The sequence below is a fragment of the Physella acuta genome, unplaced genomic scaffold, assembly GCF_028476545.2.
Source record: "Physella acuta isolate Inbredline_101_S28 unplaced genomic scaffold, ASM2847654v3 ptg001776l, whole genome shotgun sequence".
NCBI lineage: Eukaryota > Metazoa > Mollusca > Gastropoda > Physidae > Physella > Physella acuta.
The window spans coordinates 225231-243465 of record NW_026733286.1 but is presented as its reverse complement, the minus strand read 5'-3'; the positions used below and the strand labels follow the sequence as shown (position 1 = coordinate 243465).

The 18235-nt window shown below is 30.3% G+C and overlaps 2 protein-coding genes across 2 annotated transcripts; one reads left to right on the top strand and one right to left on the bottom strand.

Annotated features, from left to right (window-relative positions):
• Positions 1-273: 273 nt before the first annotated feature.
• Positions 274-9174, bottom strand: LOC131930440 (spermatogenesis associated 6-like protein). The gene is made up of 13 exons (XM_059286932.1): positions 9037-9174; positions 7592-7729; positions 6901-6949; positions 6093-6265; positions 5436-5534; positions 5040-5089; positions 3582-3669; positions 2941-3046; positions 2681-2748; positions 2416-2491; positions 2151-2314; positions 1745-1901; positions 274-1324 (listed from the first exon to the last, which is right to left on the bottom strand). The coding sequence occupies exons 1-12, from the start codon at positions 9082-9084 to the stop codon at positions 1782-1784; spliced, it is 1179 nt and encodes a 392-aa protein (XP_059142915.1). The 5' UTR covers positions 9085-9174; the 3' UTR covers positions 274-1324; positions 1745-1781.
• A 1891-nt stretch (positions 9175-11065) lies between these two features.
• On the top strand, positions 11066-17756 carry LOC131930431 (protein FAM32A-like). Its single transcript, XM_059286906.1, has 4 exons — positions 11066-11190; positions 16975-17113; positions 17304-17357; positions 17493-17756. The coding sequence occupies exons 1-4, from the start codon at positions 11120-11122 to the stop codon at positions 17559-17561; spliced, it is 333 nt and encodes a 110-aa protein (XP_059142889.1). The 5' UTR covers positions 11066-11119; the 3' UTR covers positions 17562-17756.
• Positions 17757-18235: the final 479 nt, after the last annotated feature.

Here is an 18235-nt window from a genome sequence, read left to right as displayed (position 1 = left end):
CCATCATTTTTTTTTAACCTAATACTTATGACAAAGGTTGTTTTACTTTCAATCTTTGAAAATCCTTGTGCAAATGTAATCCATTTCTTTTACAAAATGTATTTTACTTTTGGCTTGTATTTGTAAGATTGTTGAATAAGCTTAGGCAATACCATAAGTATATTGAGAAATGAAAGAACCATATGTATCAGTCTCTAAAAGATATTGCCATCATACTGAACAAATATTGTAATACAAACTATATATGAAACAATAATTTAAAAACTGAACAAAATAATTTTGCATCTACTTTTTTACTATCTATATAATTTAAATAAATTATAAGGATTTATTACTCATTTTATTTACATGTATGTATCATTATTAATTTTTTTTTTAAGTGAGTTAGTATTTTTAAAATAATATTATCACAGATGGGCATTTCACAAAAAAGTAGGATCAATATTTTTAATATCATCCCTTTATGGAACTGGCTATTATAAAAGAACAAAATATTTATGTTAAATTCTAAATGGCGGCATTTGTTCAAAATGTACACTTCAAAATAAATATCTTTAAAATAAACATATTGATTTTAAATTTTAATATCTATTGTATAAAATTTGATAGTTAAAACATTAAAAAAAACATCAACAAGATCTTAGTATCTGATTGAAATAAAATTTCTTCTATAAAAATCCAAATATACAAAAGTGATTACAAACATTCATTTTTAGTTTTTTAATGATTACAAAACAAGAGCTTTAAAAAGAAATACAAAACAGGAGCTAATAATAATTGTCTCTACATAACATTAGTTCCGTTATTATTATAAATGATAATATTAAGCACTCATGTTTTATGGTCTACACTAAATTCCAAGATGAGGTCATAATGGTCTTTTCTGTATAGTGTTAATATATACAGGCCTATATAAAAACATCACATCGTTTATTTGTTAAAGTTTAAATAAATGTGTAATTTGGTCAAATAACTTGTTTTTTCATCTAACAATACTTAATAGGCAACTATAGCTAAATAAACACTTGTATTGCCTTAGTCAAAATTCTTAAAAGCTATTAAGTATGAATTTAAATAGTGTGTAAATGAGACAGATACTGACTTCTCTTTTTATTAAAATGATTTGGTTAAAGTAAAAAAATTTAACAACTTGTATACTGTTACCAAAGTTTGATTGTATAAAAAGTTATTACAATAATTAAAATAGGTAAAGTGCAGTTAAGCATAGCTATGTTTTCTTCTCTGCTGCTGCCTATTCAAAAGAATAAATGGTTTTGGCAAGCTCTCTATGATTTCATTCCTTCCAGATGCCAAAATTTTCTCTCTGAAACAGACAATTTTAAATGATTGTCACAACAGTTATGTTCAACATTTATACAATTCTTCAGCATATAAAAATACTACATATTGCTATATATATATATATATATATATATATATATATATATATATATATATATATATATATATATATATATATATATATATATATATATATATATATATATATATATATATATATATATATATATATATATATCTTATATATATATATATATATATATATATATATATATATATATATATATATATATATATATATATATATATATATATATATATATATATATATATATATATATATATATATATATATATATATATATATATATATATATATATATATATATATATATATATATATATATATATATATATATATATATATTGTAATTCATCTTACCTTGACAATTAAGAGCAGGCTGTATTTAGTGACCTCACTAATAATAAAGTCCAGCTCGAATTCTTGCCAGTCTAAGCTCTAGGTCAAGGTCATCTAGAGAATCATAGTAGGTTCTATACAAACGGGAGTAGCGTCTTGCTCTAGCAAGTTCAAGCTCCTGGTGTTGAAAAGTTGAAAAGTAAAATGTCACACACTAGTTCAAATAATTTTCAACATCTGCTTTGCTTTAAAGAAACCAAATATTATCTTCCTTTTAAATATATCTGCCTTAATTTGAATAAAAACAACAAGGCCTAAGACTATGATGTAATCAAAATTGTACTTGTTTGTAATGCAGTTTAGAGTAGGCATAAAGTTTAAGTCAGTTTCAAAATATAATTTTCATGTATTAGTTAATCAAACCAACCCTGGCAGCTAATCTTTCGTAGTAGCTGGGAGTGAAGGGGCGGCTGTATGCAGAATCTCCATAGCGGTCCCTAAAACTGCTTTTGTACAACAAAGGGCTCACAGAGCGAGGTCGCAGGGAAGCATAGGATGGTTTAGTTGATGTCAATTCTTCAACTTCTGGATCTGTGTTTACAATATATTTTTTTAAATAAGTGAACTACTAAATTTATAAAGAAAAAGAACATTCTTAAAAATTACACTGTTGTATCTAATATATGTTATACCAATATCATCCTCAGCCTTGGCACCATAGCGGGGCTTAAAAACTGGCAATGGGTCCTCAAATGGCTTGCGAATAACCTATTACGTCACAAGAAGAAAATCCATTTTAGCAAATATTTTTTTAATTGAAAGAATTTTCTCTACATTTTTCTAGGAGTGTGTACCTTTCAAAGAAACTGTTGAAAAACAATTTATATTTCCTATAATTATTTTAAAAAACTTATATTCAATAATTGAATTTTAATTAAACTATGATGTGTAGCCTACCTTTGATAGACGATAGCTAGGCTTTGAAGAAAGTGAATTGTTCAAATCATCATCACCAGTGGGTGAAGCTGTGAAAGATGATTAAAAAAATATATTTTTAATACAATTGAATGGCAGTTCTACAAGAACAGTTGGTCAAATAATGGTTTAAAAACTAGCTCAAATTGTGAAAATACAAAATTAATAGTTTTTTTCTGAATTTTTCCTTTAGGTTTTTTAGGATACATTTTAACAGCTCCACAGTTCCAGTAAATACCTACATGGCTGACTAGCTGGCCTAAAAGGAGAGGCACTTCTCTTTGGTTTGCTCTTGGCTGTTTTATCAGTTGTTGAGCTAGGAACTCTGCCTATAAGGTCTTGAGTCAGCTTTAAACATATAGTAAGACTTTAGTCACAGTAGACATTTTAAAATCAAAACTGAAGTTTAAATAATGTACATTAATTCTGAATTTTAAAAGAAACAAGTTTAAATTGTTTAGTTTTTTTTTAATGTTAAGTACTTAAACCTTTATCTAACACAAAAAATAAGTTTTCTTTAAATGACTAATAGCTTCATTCATTTAATTATATATTTTTTGCTACAAAAATATTCAAATAAATTAATTTCTATGAATTTATGTCGTGCATTCTATTTTGTAAAATTTAATCATTTTTGGTTAATGCTCAAAAACATTTGAAAATCCCAATGTTATTTCTTCAATAACAAAACAAAATGATAAAAAGGCGAAAAATATAATAAATGCAAACAATACACACTACTCACTTGCTCAGTTGCATTATTGTTAATACAATAGCCCTAATCATGATTAAAAAGGTGGAAACTTTAATTCACTTCTAAAATTCTAAAGTTTTAAAAAATACATGTAAGTATTTTAAGATAATGTTGAAAAAATATGCCTACCTTTCGAACAACAAATGGAGGTCTTGGATCTATTGTGTTCTCAAGGCTAATGTCAGCAAGCTTGCGTCTGACAGATGGAGATTGGGACCTAGAACGAGAAAGAGAGGTAACGGTGGGCAAACAATAATGCGGAGGACATTTGTCCTCTTCAGTTCTTCCTAAGCTTCTCCTCCTATTGGGTGAAGAGTATTCTTCTGATGACCAGCAATCGTCCAGACTGTCAAAACTGGGTTGACAAAGAGTAAAGCATTTCATGTTAAGTTTGTAAAAGTATTATTATTTCTTAACATTAACAGTTTAAAAATAACACTATAGGTATTATTGCATAATTTGTGAATTAAGTTTTAATCTCTTTAATTTATTTACTTTTAAACAAATTGCTTTGCTTGCTTATTCTTGAATGGAAACAGATTTATTTATTTTTTAAAAAAGATAATAATTTTTTTTTAAAAACATCCTTGTCAAACAAGGCTATATCAAATTTGAAAATAATTCGCATTAACTTAAATCAGAAAGGTAAATTAGACAAAATTCTTTAAAGCTGAATACAATTTCCTGGAGAGAAATCACAAAACTGAAAAACAAATTCAATAAAAAAAAAATTTCATCATACCTACTTTCAAAACACAAATCTGATCTTTTATCAAGCAGAACCAAGAGTTAGTTATTAAAATGAAAATGACATTTAATATAATCAACATGTGGTAAAAAGTTTAATAATGAGTTGTATAAAATTTTTCAACATGCAAATAACTTAAGGCAATGATAATTAATTTAAATGATGATAGGATGTCACTGTCTTCACTTTGAATCCCAACACCAGAGCAGAGCATTCTCTACTTTGACGCACATCACTTACCCACAACTCACATCATATTGTGGCTTTCTCTCCACATTGCACCCCCCCCCCATTACAGATGCAAAAAACATTGTAAATGCTCACTCCTAATAGACATGTCTAGTACTTCACTAGCTATTCAAAATGCTGTTAAACATCATTAGAGTTAGAGACACAACAGACACATTTTGACAAAAACATGTTTTACAAAAATAATGTATTCATCATTTTTATTTTCATCAAGATGTTGTGTTACTTAGAGCAAAACACTGTACTTTGCTATCAGTGATTGATGGCAATAGTACTGACTTACATTTTGTCAATTTTATTAGTGAAACACTGCATTATATTTAACTTTTCTTTATCTAATGTTGATAAATAATTATTCCTGTTGGCAAAATGCTAGATTATACTACTTATTTCAATGACTTCCACTAACTTTGAAAAAATACTCATCATATTAATCAGCAGGATGTAAGTCATATATATTATATATGTCACAGTTTAATAAGGGCAGTTAGATCTAGTTCTTTTATGCCTTAGTCACTGTTGTGATTCCCAGTAACTTTAAATTAAATATTTAAATACGTTTTCTAAAAAGTTATTTTAAAAAATTATACCTAGCTCTTGATTGGGGTTGCCTTCTGGTTTTTCTGCTGCTTCGAGACTCCTAGATGGAATTCAAGTCAAATTTATAAAATGCTATTTTAAAACCCATGTACATTTAATATAATCTTATTATAATTCATATGGATGATGTAATTATGAACAATGTTTTCTCCTGTCTGAAAGATTTTTTTAAAAATATTACAAAACATCAGACTTTATTTTAAAAGAAATTTTTACTCTAAATCTTTAAGGAAACAAGATTGACAAGCAAATGTAAAATGCCATAATTCTAAATCCTTTATATGTATTTTAAAAGCTGGTATATACACTTCATAGAACAATGTATTTAATGAACATAGTTTTATTATGTTGTTATTTATACATGTGTTTGAGGCTATAAAACTTACTCTTTCCATCTCCATAGCATCATCAAGAGCATCAAGTTCTGGTGAATAAGACTCTTTGATGATTGTCTTTGTAGAAAATTCAAGCTTTGGAGCAATTCCCTAAAAACAAAGCCATATAAAAATCTAGAAAAATAAATTTACTTTTATATTCACAATATTTCTTTTATCAATTTTCATTCTTCTTCAAACTTGATTGTAATGTTAGAATGAATTTCCTTTAATCGAATTAATTATTACGTGTAAAACTTTTTGTGAGCCATGTATGCTGTTGACTAAGATTACAGGCTGCTTTTCTTTTGGATTTGCTTCCATAGCCTTTGTCCACCCAAGAATAAACTAAATGACAGCAGTTGTTTAATTATGGAGTTTTCTCTCCGATATGGGTTGCTGTCCCCAACTATGGAGCCTCATTTGCCTGGGGGTTCAATTTCTGTAATATTTTGTTTAACAGCCATAAGCTTTACTGACCCAACCACCCAGACTCCAAAATTTTCATAAAATTATTGTAGTTAAAGATAAAAGACATCTTATGCACTGAAAGAATCTAAACTGATATTTTTATATAGTGTTCATAGAAGAAAGAAACCTCATAGGTAAAAAAAAATATATAACATGCAACTTTCTATCCATAATGAGCAAAAATTAACTAGAACTTACTGGAAAAGCAATGGTTCTACACATGAGGATTTCTCTTTCATGAGCAGAGTAAGATGGTGCTAGGGTTGGATATGGATATAGAAAATCTCTTGCATTAGTTGAAAATGATGCAAGTCTAACTGCACCATCAGTGTATTCAGATAGTTGAACCAATTCAAATATGACTAACTCATCTGAAAAAAAAATATATTTATAAAAAGGGTTAAAATTTTTTATTCTAAATGATACTAACTTGATCTTTGCTAAAGTATAAGACTAAACTAAAAGAATAATTATTTTGTAATATTTCAAACAAGTAACTTGCATAACAACCAGTGATACCAAAATCTAATAATAGCTGTAAGTTTTTAAAACGAATAATGTAGAAAAGAAAAGTTTTCAGTTTCTAGAATTTAAACTAGCTAAATCATCATGTATTCAATTGAAAATAAAATTACAAAATTTTTTAAATTTAAAAAATGTTTAAAAAAAAACTGTTGTAAATAAACAAATAGAGGGCTAAGAGATTTTTTTATTGTTAATATTTCTTTATAACTTCTTTCTGAATGCTGCATTTTAAATTATAATTTTTACTTTTTAAAATGTGAGTGAAACCAATGTAATCTAAGAAAGGAAATTTGCTTTGTGAATTAAAGATCTTGTCTATTATTAATATAAAAGATAATAACATTATAATTTAAGGTTTAGCATTAAAAGTTTATTTTATAAAATATTTCTATTAATGCTAGTGTATGGATTTGTTGGTTTTTTTAAGTATCTTGCTTAATTAGGTAGTATTTGACACATTGACAGAACTAAGAAAATAAACCTTCAAGCATTTCAGCAACATGTGATGGGTCTACTGCTGTGTAATATGTCTGTGGAAAGATAGTTCAGAAAAAAATTATATGTAAAATAAGATCCATATACAAAATATAAGCATAAACTGCTTCATAGCTATGCTGCATAGATGAAAAAATCTCTTTAAGATTAAAGGCTAAAAAATCTCTTTTATAATTAAATAGATGAACCCAATAAAGAAAGCACATTCTACATGAATAAATTTAACTTTTATAGTGCTAAGCCCAGAAGTCTCTCCCTAACATGAGTCAGGTACCCATACAAGTTGGATCTACTCAGGGACATCATATGGACTAGAGCCCAGGAACCTAAGTCAAGATTTCCCGAGTCAAGTACTCTGGCATTAAACCACACCATTTTTTAAACATTATGCCTTTAAAAAAATCTCATGATCTAAAATAGAAGGGTAGGCGATGCACCATTCTCCTAAACAGATTAATGATACTAAGTGTTGGTGTTATAATTAAATTATTATAAATAAAATTTTGGTGAACAATCCAGATAGATCCTGGAATGTTGGAAACTGGAAAGTTCTACAATTTAAAAAAAAAAAGCTGTTTTTTTTTATTCATTATAATAAAAACCAACTGCATATATTGTTTAAACATAATAGATTATAGTAGATTAAATTCACTCTTTTTACTTTCTTTATAAATTACCTTTTCAAATTGAAATTTTTCATGTACAAGCAGTGGAAAAATTGATGTAAGCAGTCGTGTATTTCTATATTGGTTAAAGAGTGAAACACTAAGGTAAACATCTTCTTTACTTGGCAGCCACACACCAGGTGCAGATAACTGTAAAAGAGTAATAATTTTATATTCATCCCATTTGAAATAAATGCAGAACTAATTGAAAAGTAAAATTTACAATCGAGTTTTTCTCATAAAGAATTTAATGATACTTAACCCGAGCCCTTTTTTGTATCACACAAAAGGCTATAAACTATTACTATCCTAACACTTTTTTGGACAATTTTTACCTACCCTCCATCCACACCATTACAAAAAGTCAGACCCCCAGCTAAAATGACATCACACCTCAATCTTCAAAACTGATTTTTCTTTTAAACATTGATTTCTTTCTAAAATGACTGAGCTCATTCAACACAGAGTATGATTGTATAAAATGTAAAATAACAGCTAAAATTCAATTTCTACCATTACATTTTAAAAATGCAAAAGTGTAACATATGTCACACTATCTGAACCCTCCCCTCATCACATAATGTTGCAAAACTACAATGCCCCCCCCCCCTTTGCAGAGTGTGATGTCATTTATGGACAACCAGTATGCTAATACAAATACAGTATCTCATTGATATTTTTTTCTATTAAAAAAGGCCTACTTGGATTTTAGGGTTACAAGTAGAGCCAAAGTTTTAATAACAGCAAAAAGAAAAACCTCAATACAGCCAAGCCAGGGAAATAGCAAAATAAAATATTAAATTATATTTGCTTATGTAATATCAGTTTAAGTAATGAAATGTCAAACCCTAGGACGACTACATAACATATAATTTATGCAGTTTAATATTAATAGGCCTATAGTCTAATTTTTGGATCACAGGCATTCTGCCTATAAATATAATTACTTATATATAATGGTTATAATGGCCCAATGGCCTATAATTATTAATTTGAAATATCAAAATAATTGTCCCACAACAATTTAATTTTTAAATTAGCAGTTGAATGATAGTAGTGTGTTGTTGTATTTGTTTGTTTTTGTCCTTGTAAAATTTCTAGTATCTACTACTACTACTATTACTACAGCCACTACAGTCCTACTGCACATGGTCACTAATCACTGAAAGTTCAGCATTATAATTATTTATTAATTATTATGTACTTGATTAGATGATTACACCTCTTTCTCTTTAAAATGTTCAATCAAAGCAATCTAAACTTTTTATTGAGGACAGCAATAGAATAGTAGAATTTAAAGCGGGACTTCTAATTGACATGATTCGACATGAATCTACTATTTTATTTTTGAAGATCTTTTTTTTTCCTACCGCTGCTTTAAAAAAAAATTAAATATTGCCAACTCGGATAGATTTAAGTATGTTTTACGTATGCTAAATATTTTAAATATATCTTACTGCGTGTATTTGAAGATCAACAATGCACCTTAGCGCACGTCTAGGCATTTCAAAGAGGAGCAGAAGACAACCCAACACCGATTTGTAAATAATGAAGTGGTAGGTTGGACAAGACAGTCTGTCAACCCCGTTGCAAGGGACGCACAAACACAAAAGAAATTTTAGGGAGTAATCATTAAACGTTTTGTGGAGTTAAGACAACGATGGAAACAGTTTTTTTTAAGTTATTGTTCGATATAAAATCTAGGCCTATATTAAAATTAAGTAGACTACGTAGTTTTTTTTTGTCGATTATAAAGATAACTTTGTTTTTTTTATTTAAGGAATATGTTTTTGTACATAAAAAAATTCAAAGAAAAATTTCCAACAGGCGGCGCTCTTATTCCTAGCCTTGGTTGGGGTCTTAAAATAAAAATTATTGCCGGGCTAGGCCTAGTTTAAAACTATTTAAAAAATTAAATTAGTTACATTCATTATTTGATTTCAAAAATATTGATTATTGTTACTATATGCTTTGTACAGCTATTATAGAAACGCTAAAATAATGTTAGGGGGTTATCCATAAATGACGTCACGCTTTTTTGACGATTTTTACATCCCCCTCCCCTCCGTCACAAATTGTCACAAAAAGCTAGACCCCCCCCCTAAAATGACGTCACACCTCAACCTACAACCCCCCCCCCCCCCTCAAAAATGCAGTTGATTTTTTTTTTAAACATCGATATTAATCCAAAATCTTATCTGAACTCTGTCAAAATAGAGTATTTTAATCAATTCCTATTACAATTTATTAAAACAGTTTTCTAAAACGCGAAATAACGTCTAAAATTCATTTTCTGACAGTGCTTTTTATAATGCTAAAGTGTGACGTCGCACCATCTGAACACCCCCCCCCCCTCATCACACACCGTCACAAAATTACGGACCCCCTCCCCCTACGAGTGTGACGTCATTTATGGACGCCCCTTAGACTGTTTCGACTGACCTATAGTGAACAGGCTTAGTCACTCATACTTTATTCTTACGATTATATAGATCTTACGATTATATAGATCTAGATCTAGGGATAATCAACGTTTTCTCCTTTGTTCTTTTAGTTTAAGCTTGAGGGCGTGGGCTTAAATTCCGGGGGAAGGGGTGGGGCATAGACAGACGATAGTTAAAGTATACAATTATTTTGTATATAAATTACATATTTTCTTCTTCGTCTGGCAGGGGGCGGTGGACGTGCTACGGGGGAGGGGGGATGCTGCTCATCTCTTCACAGAGATAACATAACGAAACTATGGCGCCATTATAATTTATTTGGGAAAAGGGTGCTGATTTTAGTAAAGGTATTCAGCTCACTATAATAGCATTTTAATACAATAATAGAATAACGTGACTAAAACTAATGTCACGCTTTTTTTTACGATTTTTACTTTTACACCCCACCCCCTCGTCGTTCATCGTTACTAACAGCGCATATCTCACGCTAAAAAAATATCCTTTTTTTTTCAGATATTTTTAAAGCTTGGTCATCATAAAGTATATTACTTAATATTTATTACAATTTACAAAAAAAGTCTTTTAAAAACGATGGAATATCGGCTAAAATTCAGTTTCTACAATTACTTGCATTTTTAAAAGTCACACTTTCTGCCCACCCAACCCCCCCCCCACCCCCTCGTCACACATTGTCACGAAATTCCGCAGAAATAACTTTATTTTCTGAGGTATAATGTAATTTTAATTGAATGAAAACAAACTATTACTATTACTGGGTCGTGCTGACATTCAGAAGTATAAATCATACACATATTGAGTCATTGACCGTTTTATGAGTGCTTTCTTTGACGTAATTTTTTTTTCAGTAGGCCTATATTTGACTCCATGGTACAATCCAGCGTTTACAAATATTTATAAATATTTATAAATTTATAAATAAAAACAATAGCAAATTAAATTGAAATTATCCATTAGTGTTAACTAGATCTATTGTGGGGGTGGGTGTGTCTTTGGAAAATTCAATAACGTTTCGACAATTGGACCAGAGACGATATTGTTGTGGTTCAAATCCATTGTGTTTATTTCCGGTTGTAAAATGGACGACGAATACGCAGCCGTCCAGAAAGGAGGTCTAAACCTCAAAGTTCAAGAACAAGGAGGAAAAAAGTACGTTAATTCTAACTATAGATCTATATGTAACACAGCCCAGGTGGGGATAGGGTGTTTGGTCACCCAATGAGTTTTTTTTAGTGCTTTTAGGTCGACCCTGAGAGACAACACAGACTCAAACACGGGTTTTTGGGTAGGCTGTTTGATGAGAATTACAGAATGATTTTTTTTATTAAAAATGTATCAATAATAGCTAGAACACTAGTAAACTAAGCTAATTTAGCATATTTTAACTTTCTGTGCAAAGTCATTATTACTGAAAAAAATTCCAAAGTCAGGTCAGCCTGTGGCACCCTCCACTGAACGTGACAGAAGGAAAAAAAAACTTCACCCGTGACCTTCATTAAAACAGAATTTGCTTTTGTTTTATTTTTATTTTTGGTAAACATGTGCTTAATCTTACCCAATAAGTGATAAAAATTTGAAAATTAATTTTAATTACTGTTGTAAAGTGAGATAAACAGCTTAATAAACACATGCTTTCTTGAGGGGGTGTGGCCCGGGTGTGGCACATCGCAATTATAACTTTATATTTCTGTGTTTTATGACTATATTTGTTCACAATTAGCATGCTATGTTTTTTAAATTGATAAAAGGTAAGTATACCAAGTTACAAAATCCGCAATCTAACTAATAATTCATACTTTCAATTTAAAAAATAATAAAAACGATCATCAACGAAGAAAGCGTAAACATTCTATTTTTAGGTATGACATAAAAAACAGTCATAAATCTAGCCAAATGATTGGATTCTTGCGCGGCACACATTTTCCCGCGCCTCGTTTTCACCAAACAAGAATATAATAAAATGGCATTATTGAGGGGTGATCACTTACACCCTCAAATGTATTGTTTTCACCCTAATTTCATTAAACAATTCAATTTTTATTTGATAGTAAAGATGTTATAAAAATTGTAAAAAATAAAAAAGTTATTGTCGAGCGCACCTGCTTTAGTTAATTCGACTTGAAACGCAAGCTAAATAAGCGTGACTTTCTCTCGACGGCCTCGTTAAATACAAACAAAGAAATTAGGCCAAAAGTAGATCCGACAATTCTTAAACAACAGACTTAAATAGAAACGGATAGTTCCGATGTCTAAAATTAACGATGGCTTCGTAATCATTAGTTTTATCCCTCTACCCATTAGTGAAAGCGAAACTGGTCGCCATTTTTGGTAAGCGCATGAGCCGTGAGATGGCTTCAAAACAACAAACCCGGAAGCTGTGAATTCGAACGGCCTAGTTTTTGGGTAATCTATCGTTTTAGGTACGTAAAATCGCCCGCGACTAGTAATGTGAAAGACAGGTGACTCCTTGAATTTTAATAATTATTTCACATTTTGAGGAGGATATATGTTTTGAAAAATACAAAAATGATTCCTTGTTTCATTTATGTACCTGTTTTTAAACAACTGAATTGAAACTTTTCAGTAATAAATGAAGACTAGCGATGTTTCCAACAGATGCAACAATGCTCATTTACTATAGCAGCCATCTTGTTTAAGTTCTTTTTTTTGCAAACTTAAAGCGCCAGATTCAGGGGAAGGCAACTCTATTTTACAAATGGCTGCTGTTTATATAGGAAATCTTGCTCGCAAACACTGCTGTTTAAAGTTAATTTCTGGTCTATATTGATATATTTAGCCATTGATTTAGGTTTATTATTCATTTATCTATAATATTTGACACAAATATATCACAATATACTTCTATTAAAGCCTTGACAGTGAGGCAACTTTTTCGCGCATTTCTAGCCGCGGGCGATTTTACGTACCCAAAACGATAGATTACCGGTTTTTGTTACAATTTTAAAACGCAGTGACTGCTCAGAAAAAGCTTTTTGGTAATCTATCGTTTTAGGTACGTAAAATCGGCGAAGACTAGATTTTCTAGTAGTGTGAAAAAAAGGTGACTCGTTAAATTTAAAAAAATTATTTCACATTTTTAGGAGCATTTGTTTTGAAAGTTACAAACAAATGTTTCAAAGTTTGGTAATCTATCGTTTTGGGTACGTAAAATCGCCCGCGGCTATTTATGTACGAAAACGTTATCTCATTGTCAAGGCTTTAATAGAAGTATATTGTCATACTTGTGTGTCAAATATTATAGATAAATGAATAATAAACCTAAATCAATGGCTAAATATATCGATACAGGCCAGAAATTAACTTCAAACAGCAGTGTCTGAGAGCAAGATTTGCTATATAAACAGCAGCCATTTGTAAAATAGAGTGGCTTCCCCCTGAATCTGGCGCTAAAAGCTTATAAATATAAAACTTAGACAAGATGGCTGCTATAGTAAATGAGCATGGTTGCATCTGTTGGAAACATCGCTAGTCTTCATTTATTACGGAAAAGTTTTAATTCAATTGTTTAAAAACAGGTACATAAATGAATCAAGGAAACATTTTTGAATTTTTTAAAACATAAATCTTCCTCAAAATGTGAAATAATTATTAAAATTTAAGGAGTCACCTGTTTTTCACATTACAAATCGCGGGCGATTTTACGTACCCAAAACGATAGATTACCCAAAGTTTCATTGGTATCAGACATCAGATGTTGTAGGCATTGTTATTGTAGTTAGGCTAGGCCATTCGATTCAATGCTTCCGGGTTTGTCATTTTCGTGGCATCTTACTAGGTTGAATTATGGATTTTTTAAAATAAAATATTCTGTTATTTCAAATACACCATTAACTTCCTTACCCCTTAAGAGAACATTTGACACCACATTTAAATATCTAGCTTACTCGGTTAACGAGAAAAAAGAGAATTTGAAAATTAATCAAAAGTGGAAAATGAATGACAAAACAGCGTTCTTGGCCCTCGACCGGCATAACATGACGTCGTGGACTTGTGTACACGAGCTTTTAATTCCCGCCATGGTAATTGCGTCAGCTTAGGTAATTTACTCACCGGAAAATAACAAAAAGCAACTCGTTGATAATCAAACTAGATCTAGTTATTTTATTATTTATTAAATTCTACTCCACATGATATTCATACCAATTTAAGAAGTAATGAACACCTGCATAAATCAAATGACCATAATAAATATTTTATTTCAAATTCTAATTTTAAATAATAAATATGATTAAAATAATATGATAGTAATAGTTATGATAGTTTATAAATGCAAATACATTTTACACTCAATTCACATTATATTGAGTCAACAGCGTGGCAGCTGAGTGTCTTTTTTTTTTTACATTACATTTTTTTTTCATCTTGAAAACATGACGTATGTGATTATTTTTTAAAAATAAAATCTCCAAACATCGTCACTCGCGTGATTGCTTGCTTACCGTGACTTCAGCAGGCCTATAGTACACGTCATAGAATGAACACGCGTACACTAGATGGTCGGTGTCTTCACTTCTCTCTCTTCTCCCCCCCCCCCCCCCCTTCTTCAAGCAAATTGAAAAACAGACCTACTTCCCTACTTCTTGTCATTTTTTTTTTAAAGTTCGGTCATTTTTTTAAAAGTTCACATATCAGGTATGCTAGACGGCCAGCTGTATAAAAAAAAAATTTTTTTAACTAGATCTACGTCTAGCTTAAAAAAATAAATAAATAAACGCTTAAAATGCCCGTAAACAGATTATTTAGCGCCAAAAAAAAAGGCCACTGAACGAGCATTTTTTTAAATACGCAGCAATGAAAAAGGCTAACGGCCGATCAATTAAGTCTAAAAATCGCCTGTAATTAGGCCTAGCTCTGAAAAAGGCCACTGAACGAGCATCACTGATTATATAAACGCAGCGTTGACGAGGTTAACCACCGGTCACGAATGCAGCAACTGGCGGCCCACAGTGAAGAAAAAAAATTAATATACTAATAAAATTACTAATACAATAATAATGTCCATAATTTTACTTTTTCCGCACATGCTACAATTGAATTATAATTAAAATACTAGATTTAACAGTTCATTCCGCAAAAAAACAAAAACTAGTTTTTTCTGTGAGGTAACTAGCATAACAATGACGTCATGATACTAAAAATAGCGGATAGAAATGTCAGCGTGGGTACCTCATCCTCGAGTGAGATTTTGGAAAAAGTAATCAAAAATACTGTAAATATACATGATAAATATATCAATTATATATTAATGTACAGTTAGTCGAGCCGTTTTCCCCGTTAGTCTGTCGTTTTGGCGGCAGTTCAGTTTTTACAGAGAGTGCTCCACTAGAAATCCTCTCATTGTTTACAACCACGAATCTTGCTATTTTTCTGGCATTCTAAGGCATATTATCCATTTTATTAGCAATTTGCAATAAAATAATGATGAGAATTTGCGATATAAACAGTTTTTTAATTTGTCGTGGATGGGACCCCTAAAATAAACGTAAAAACTGTCAGAAAACGACGCGTGACGTTTCAGGGTCAGAGGTCAATCCTACCATCTAAGCAACGCGCCAGACTACATCTTACGGCTCATTCGCTTACTAAAATGGTGACCAGTTTCGCTTTCACGAAACAGTAGAGGGATAAAACTACCGAATACGATGCCATAGTTAATTTTAGAAAATGGAACTATCCATTTCTATTTCAGTCAGTTATTTAAGAATTTCCAGATGTACTTTTGACCTCATTTCTTTGTTTGTCTTGCGTCGCTTAAGTGAAAATAGTTCTAAATATTCTTGTCTTTTAACTCAAATAACTCTGAAATATCACTTAAAATATACAAAAGTAAAAGTTAAAATATGATAAATTGGCTTAGTTTACTAGTGTGCTAGCTTTTATGGATACATTTTTTATTAAAAAAAAATGTTCATCAAAATGCCTAATGTAGGCCTACCTATTTTTAAATAATTGTATTAAAACTTTTCAGTACAAAATGAAGACTAGTGATGTTTTCATCGGATGCAATTAAGCTCATTTGCTTTAGCAGCCATCTTGTAGCCTTTAATCTTTAAGTTTTTTTTTTTTGGTAAAATTATTATAGTTAGAGATTCGGGGGAATCCACTCTATCTTACAGATGGTCGCTGTTAATATAGCAAATCTTGCTCACAAACACTATTGTTTAAAGTTAATTTCTGGCTAATATGCCGAGGTCACAGAAACACGTAAACTCTACTTCACTTGCCCCATGGACCGTCAGGTTTGAAAGGGAAACTTTACTTTATTGATATATTTAGCCATTGATTTTGGTTTATAATTCAGTTATCTATAAGTATAAAATATTTTTTTAAAATCAATTTTAATAGTCTATTTAAATCTACTATGTTAATCCCTGTCCTATTAAGACAAAACATAGGCCTTAACAGCTAACACGTAGATGACAAAAGCTAGGTAATTGTAGATCTATGCACATCTTTTTCCGGCTAGAATCGGCCTTGTTAAAATACAGAGGCAGTAAACACGCAGCCGAAAAAAATCACTATTTTCCCACCAAACCTCTTTTTCCAAAAAAAGTTGTATGCTTTTACACCAAGCTTTTTTTTTTGTCTTTCTAACTTCTATTGCCAAAAATAAAGGAAACATGCTGTTCTCAAACTCTTTACATAATCTTTTACTGACATGTTTCCAGAATGCAACTTATAGTTGTGCTAACTGTAAGGCATATGACAAGAAACCACGCAAGACAGCATGCATTGCACAGCTACTTTCTTTTTATTAGCAGACACTTCTTCTAATACTTAAAATTAAATAGATAATCAAATTTGTTTTAAAATATGTATAAAAATACAAACTTATAAACAGTGGTCTATGTTAGTATTATAAAGATATTTAGAACATAAATATAGTTTTCATATTCTTTTATTGTCTATTAGGAAAAAGAAGAAGGACAAGGAAAAAAAGAAATTGGAAGAGCTTGTTGCAAGGACAAGCAAGGAGGAACGACATGAATTAACAGCAAGACCATCCAAGACAAAAGCAGAATTAGCTTTTGAGAGGGCTAAAAAGAAAAAAGTAAATACTGTGTAGTAGCTTGCCATTAGTACTTTAAACTAAACTATGTTCAGCTATTAAAGTATATACAATTATTACTCTGAATACTTTTTAAAATCTTTTTATACTTAAATTCATTCCAACTTTAATGCAGTTTAACTTCAATTTTAATTATTGCATCAATAGTAATGTTGTATTCATTATATTTTAGAATGAACAGCAAATTCTTCAGCGGGCATCAAAATCCCACAAAGAAAGAATTATGGTAAGTAGTTAGGAATTTCAACAAACTTGTTTACGGTTTTTGTGTTCAGCAAAGTGTTAAAAGTATTTTTGTTACATGCAATAATTTTTCTGGTGTTTTTGTATGTTGTTAATTTGAATAATTTTATCATTGCAGGAGTTCAACCAGCAGTTGGATAACTTGACTGAACACTTTGACATACCAAAAGTGAGCTGGACCAAGTAATAAAAATTCAGTATTTATTTGGACAGCAAGCTTTGACAATAGGTGGCGACGGCCCCAAAGTCTTTAACTTGAGGTGGCTAGAGATGAGAAGCTCCCAACACTAATTCACAAAATATCCATTTTGAGATAATGGAGAAAATTTCAATAGGCACCGATATCATACATTAAAGATTAAACAACTTCTGATGATTTATGTACAGAGGTCTTTTTTATTATATAGGGGCATATTCTAGCTAATTGTATTGGCAAGTTTTTGAAATAATTTTGTTTTTACTTTAATACTTTATGTACTAATTCAGAGATTAAGTACTTTTTGCATCAAAATTCTGCACTGGACTTTCTCAATGAAATAAATATTTGGCGTATTTGTAGCAAATGATTTTTAACAGGATGAGATTGCTTAACTTTGTTTTTTCTTTTGTTTTTTGTTAAATAAATTTTCCAAAATCAATCAAAATAAAACACTGGATTTTTATATTATTAAAAATTATTAAAATTCTGAATACAGTAACTGTGTCTATGCCTCTCTAAAAGTGACTTTGGGTGGAATATTGACATGATTAAAAGTTTCCTTATATCATTAGCACTATTTGGCTTGTGGATAAATGGTAGGTACAGATTTTCCCTGTCAAAATGTTGGCACTAAATCTAACTATATATCCATAGGTGTCACT

Bases quoted from the DNA above. Each gene is read 5' to 3' on its own strand.
- LOC131930440 (XM_059286932.1), bottom strand. From the start codon at position 9,084: ATGCCTAGACGTGCGCTAAGGTGCATTGTTGATCTTCAAATACACGCA. The intron at 7,730-9,036 runs GTAAGATATATT...ACTCTTTTACAG, and splicing joins TTGATCTTCAAATACACGCA to TTATCTGCACCTGGTGTGTG. The intron at 2,492-2,680 runs GTAGGCTACACA...GTGACGTAATAG, and splicing joins CTAGCTATCGTCTATCAAAG to GTTATTCGCAAGCCATTTGA.
- LOC131930431 (XM_059286906.1), top strand. From the start codon at position 11,120: ATGGACGACGAATACGCAGCCGTCCAGAAAGGAGGTCTAAACCTCAAA. The intron at 17,114-17,303 runs GTAAATACTGTG...ATTATATTTTAG, and splicing joins AGAGGGCTAAAAAGAAAAAA to AATGAACAGCAAATTCTTCA. The intron at 17,358-17,492 runs GTAAGTAGTTAG...TTATCATTGCAG, and splicing joins CCCACAAAGAAAGAATTATG to GAGTTCAACCAGCAGTTGGA.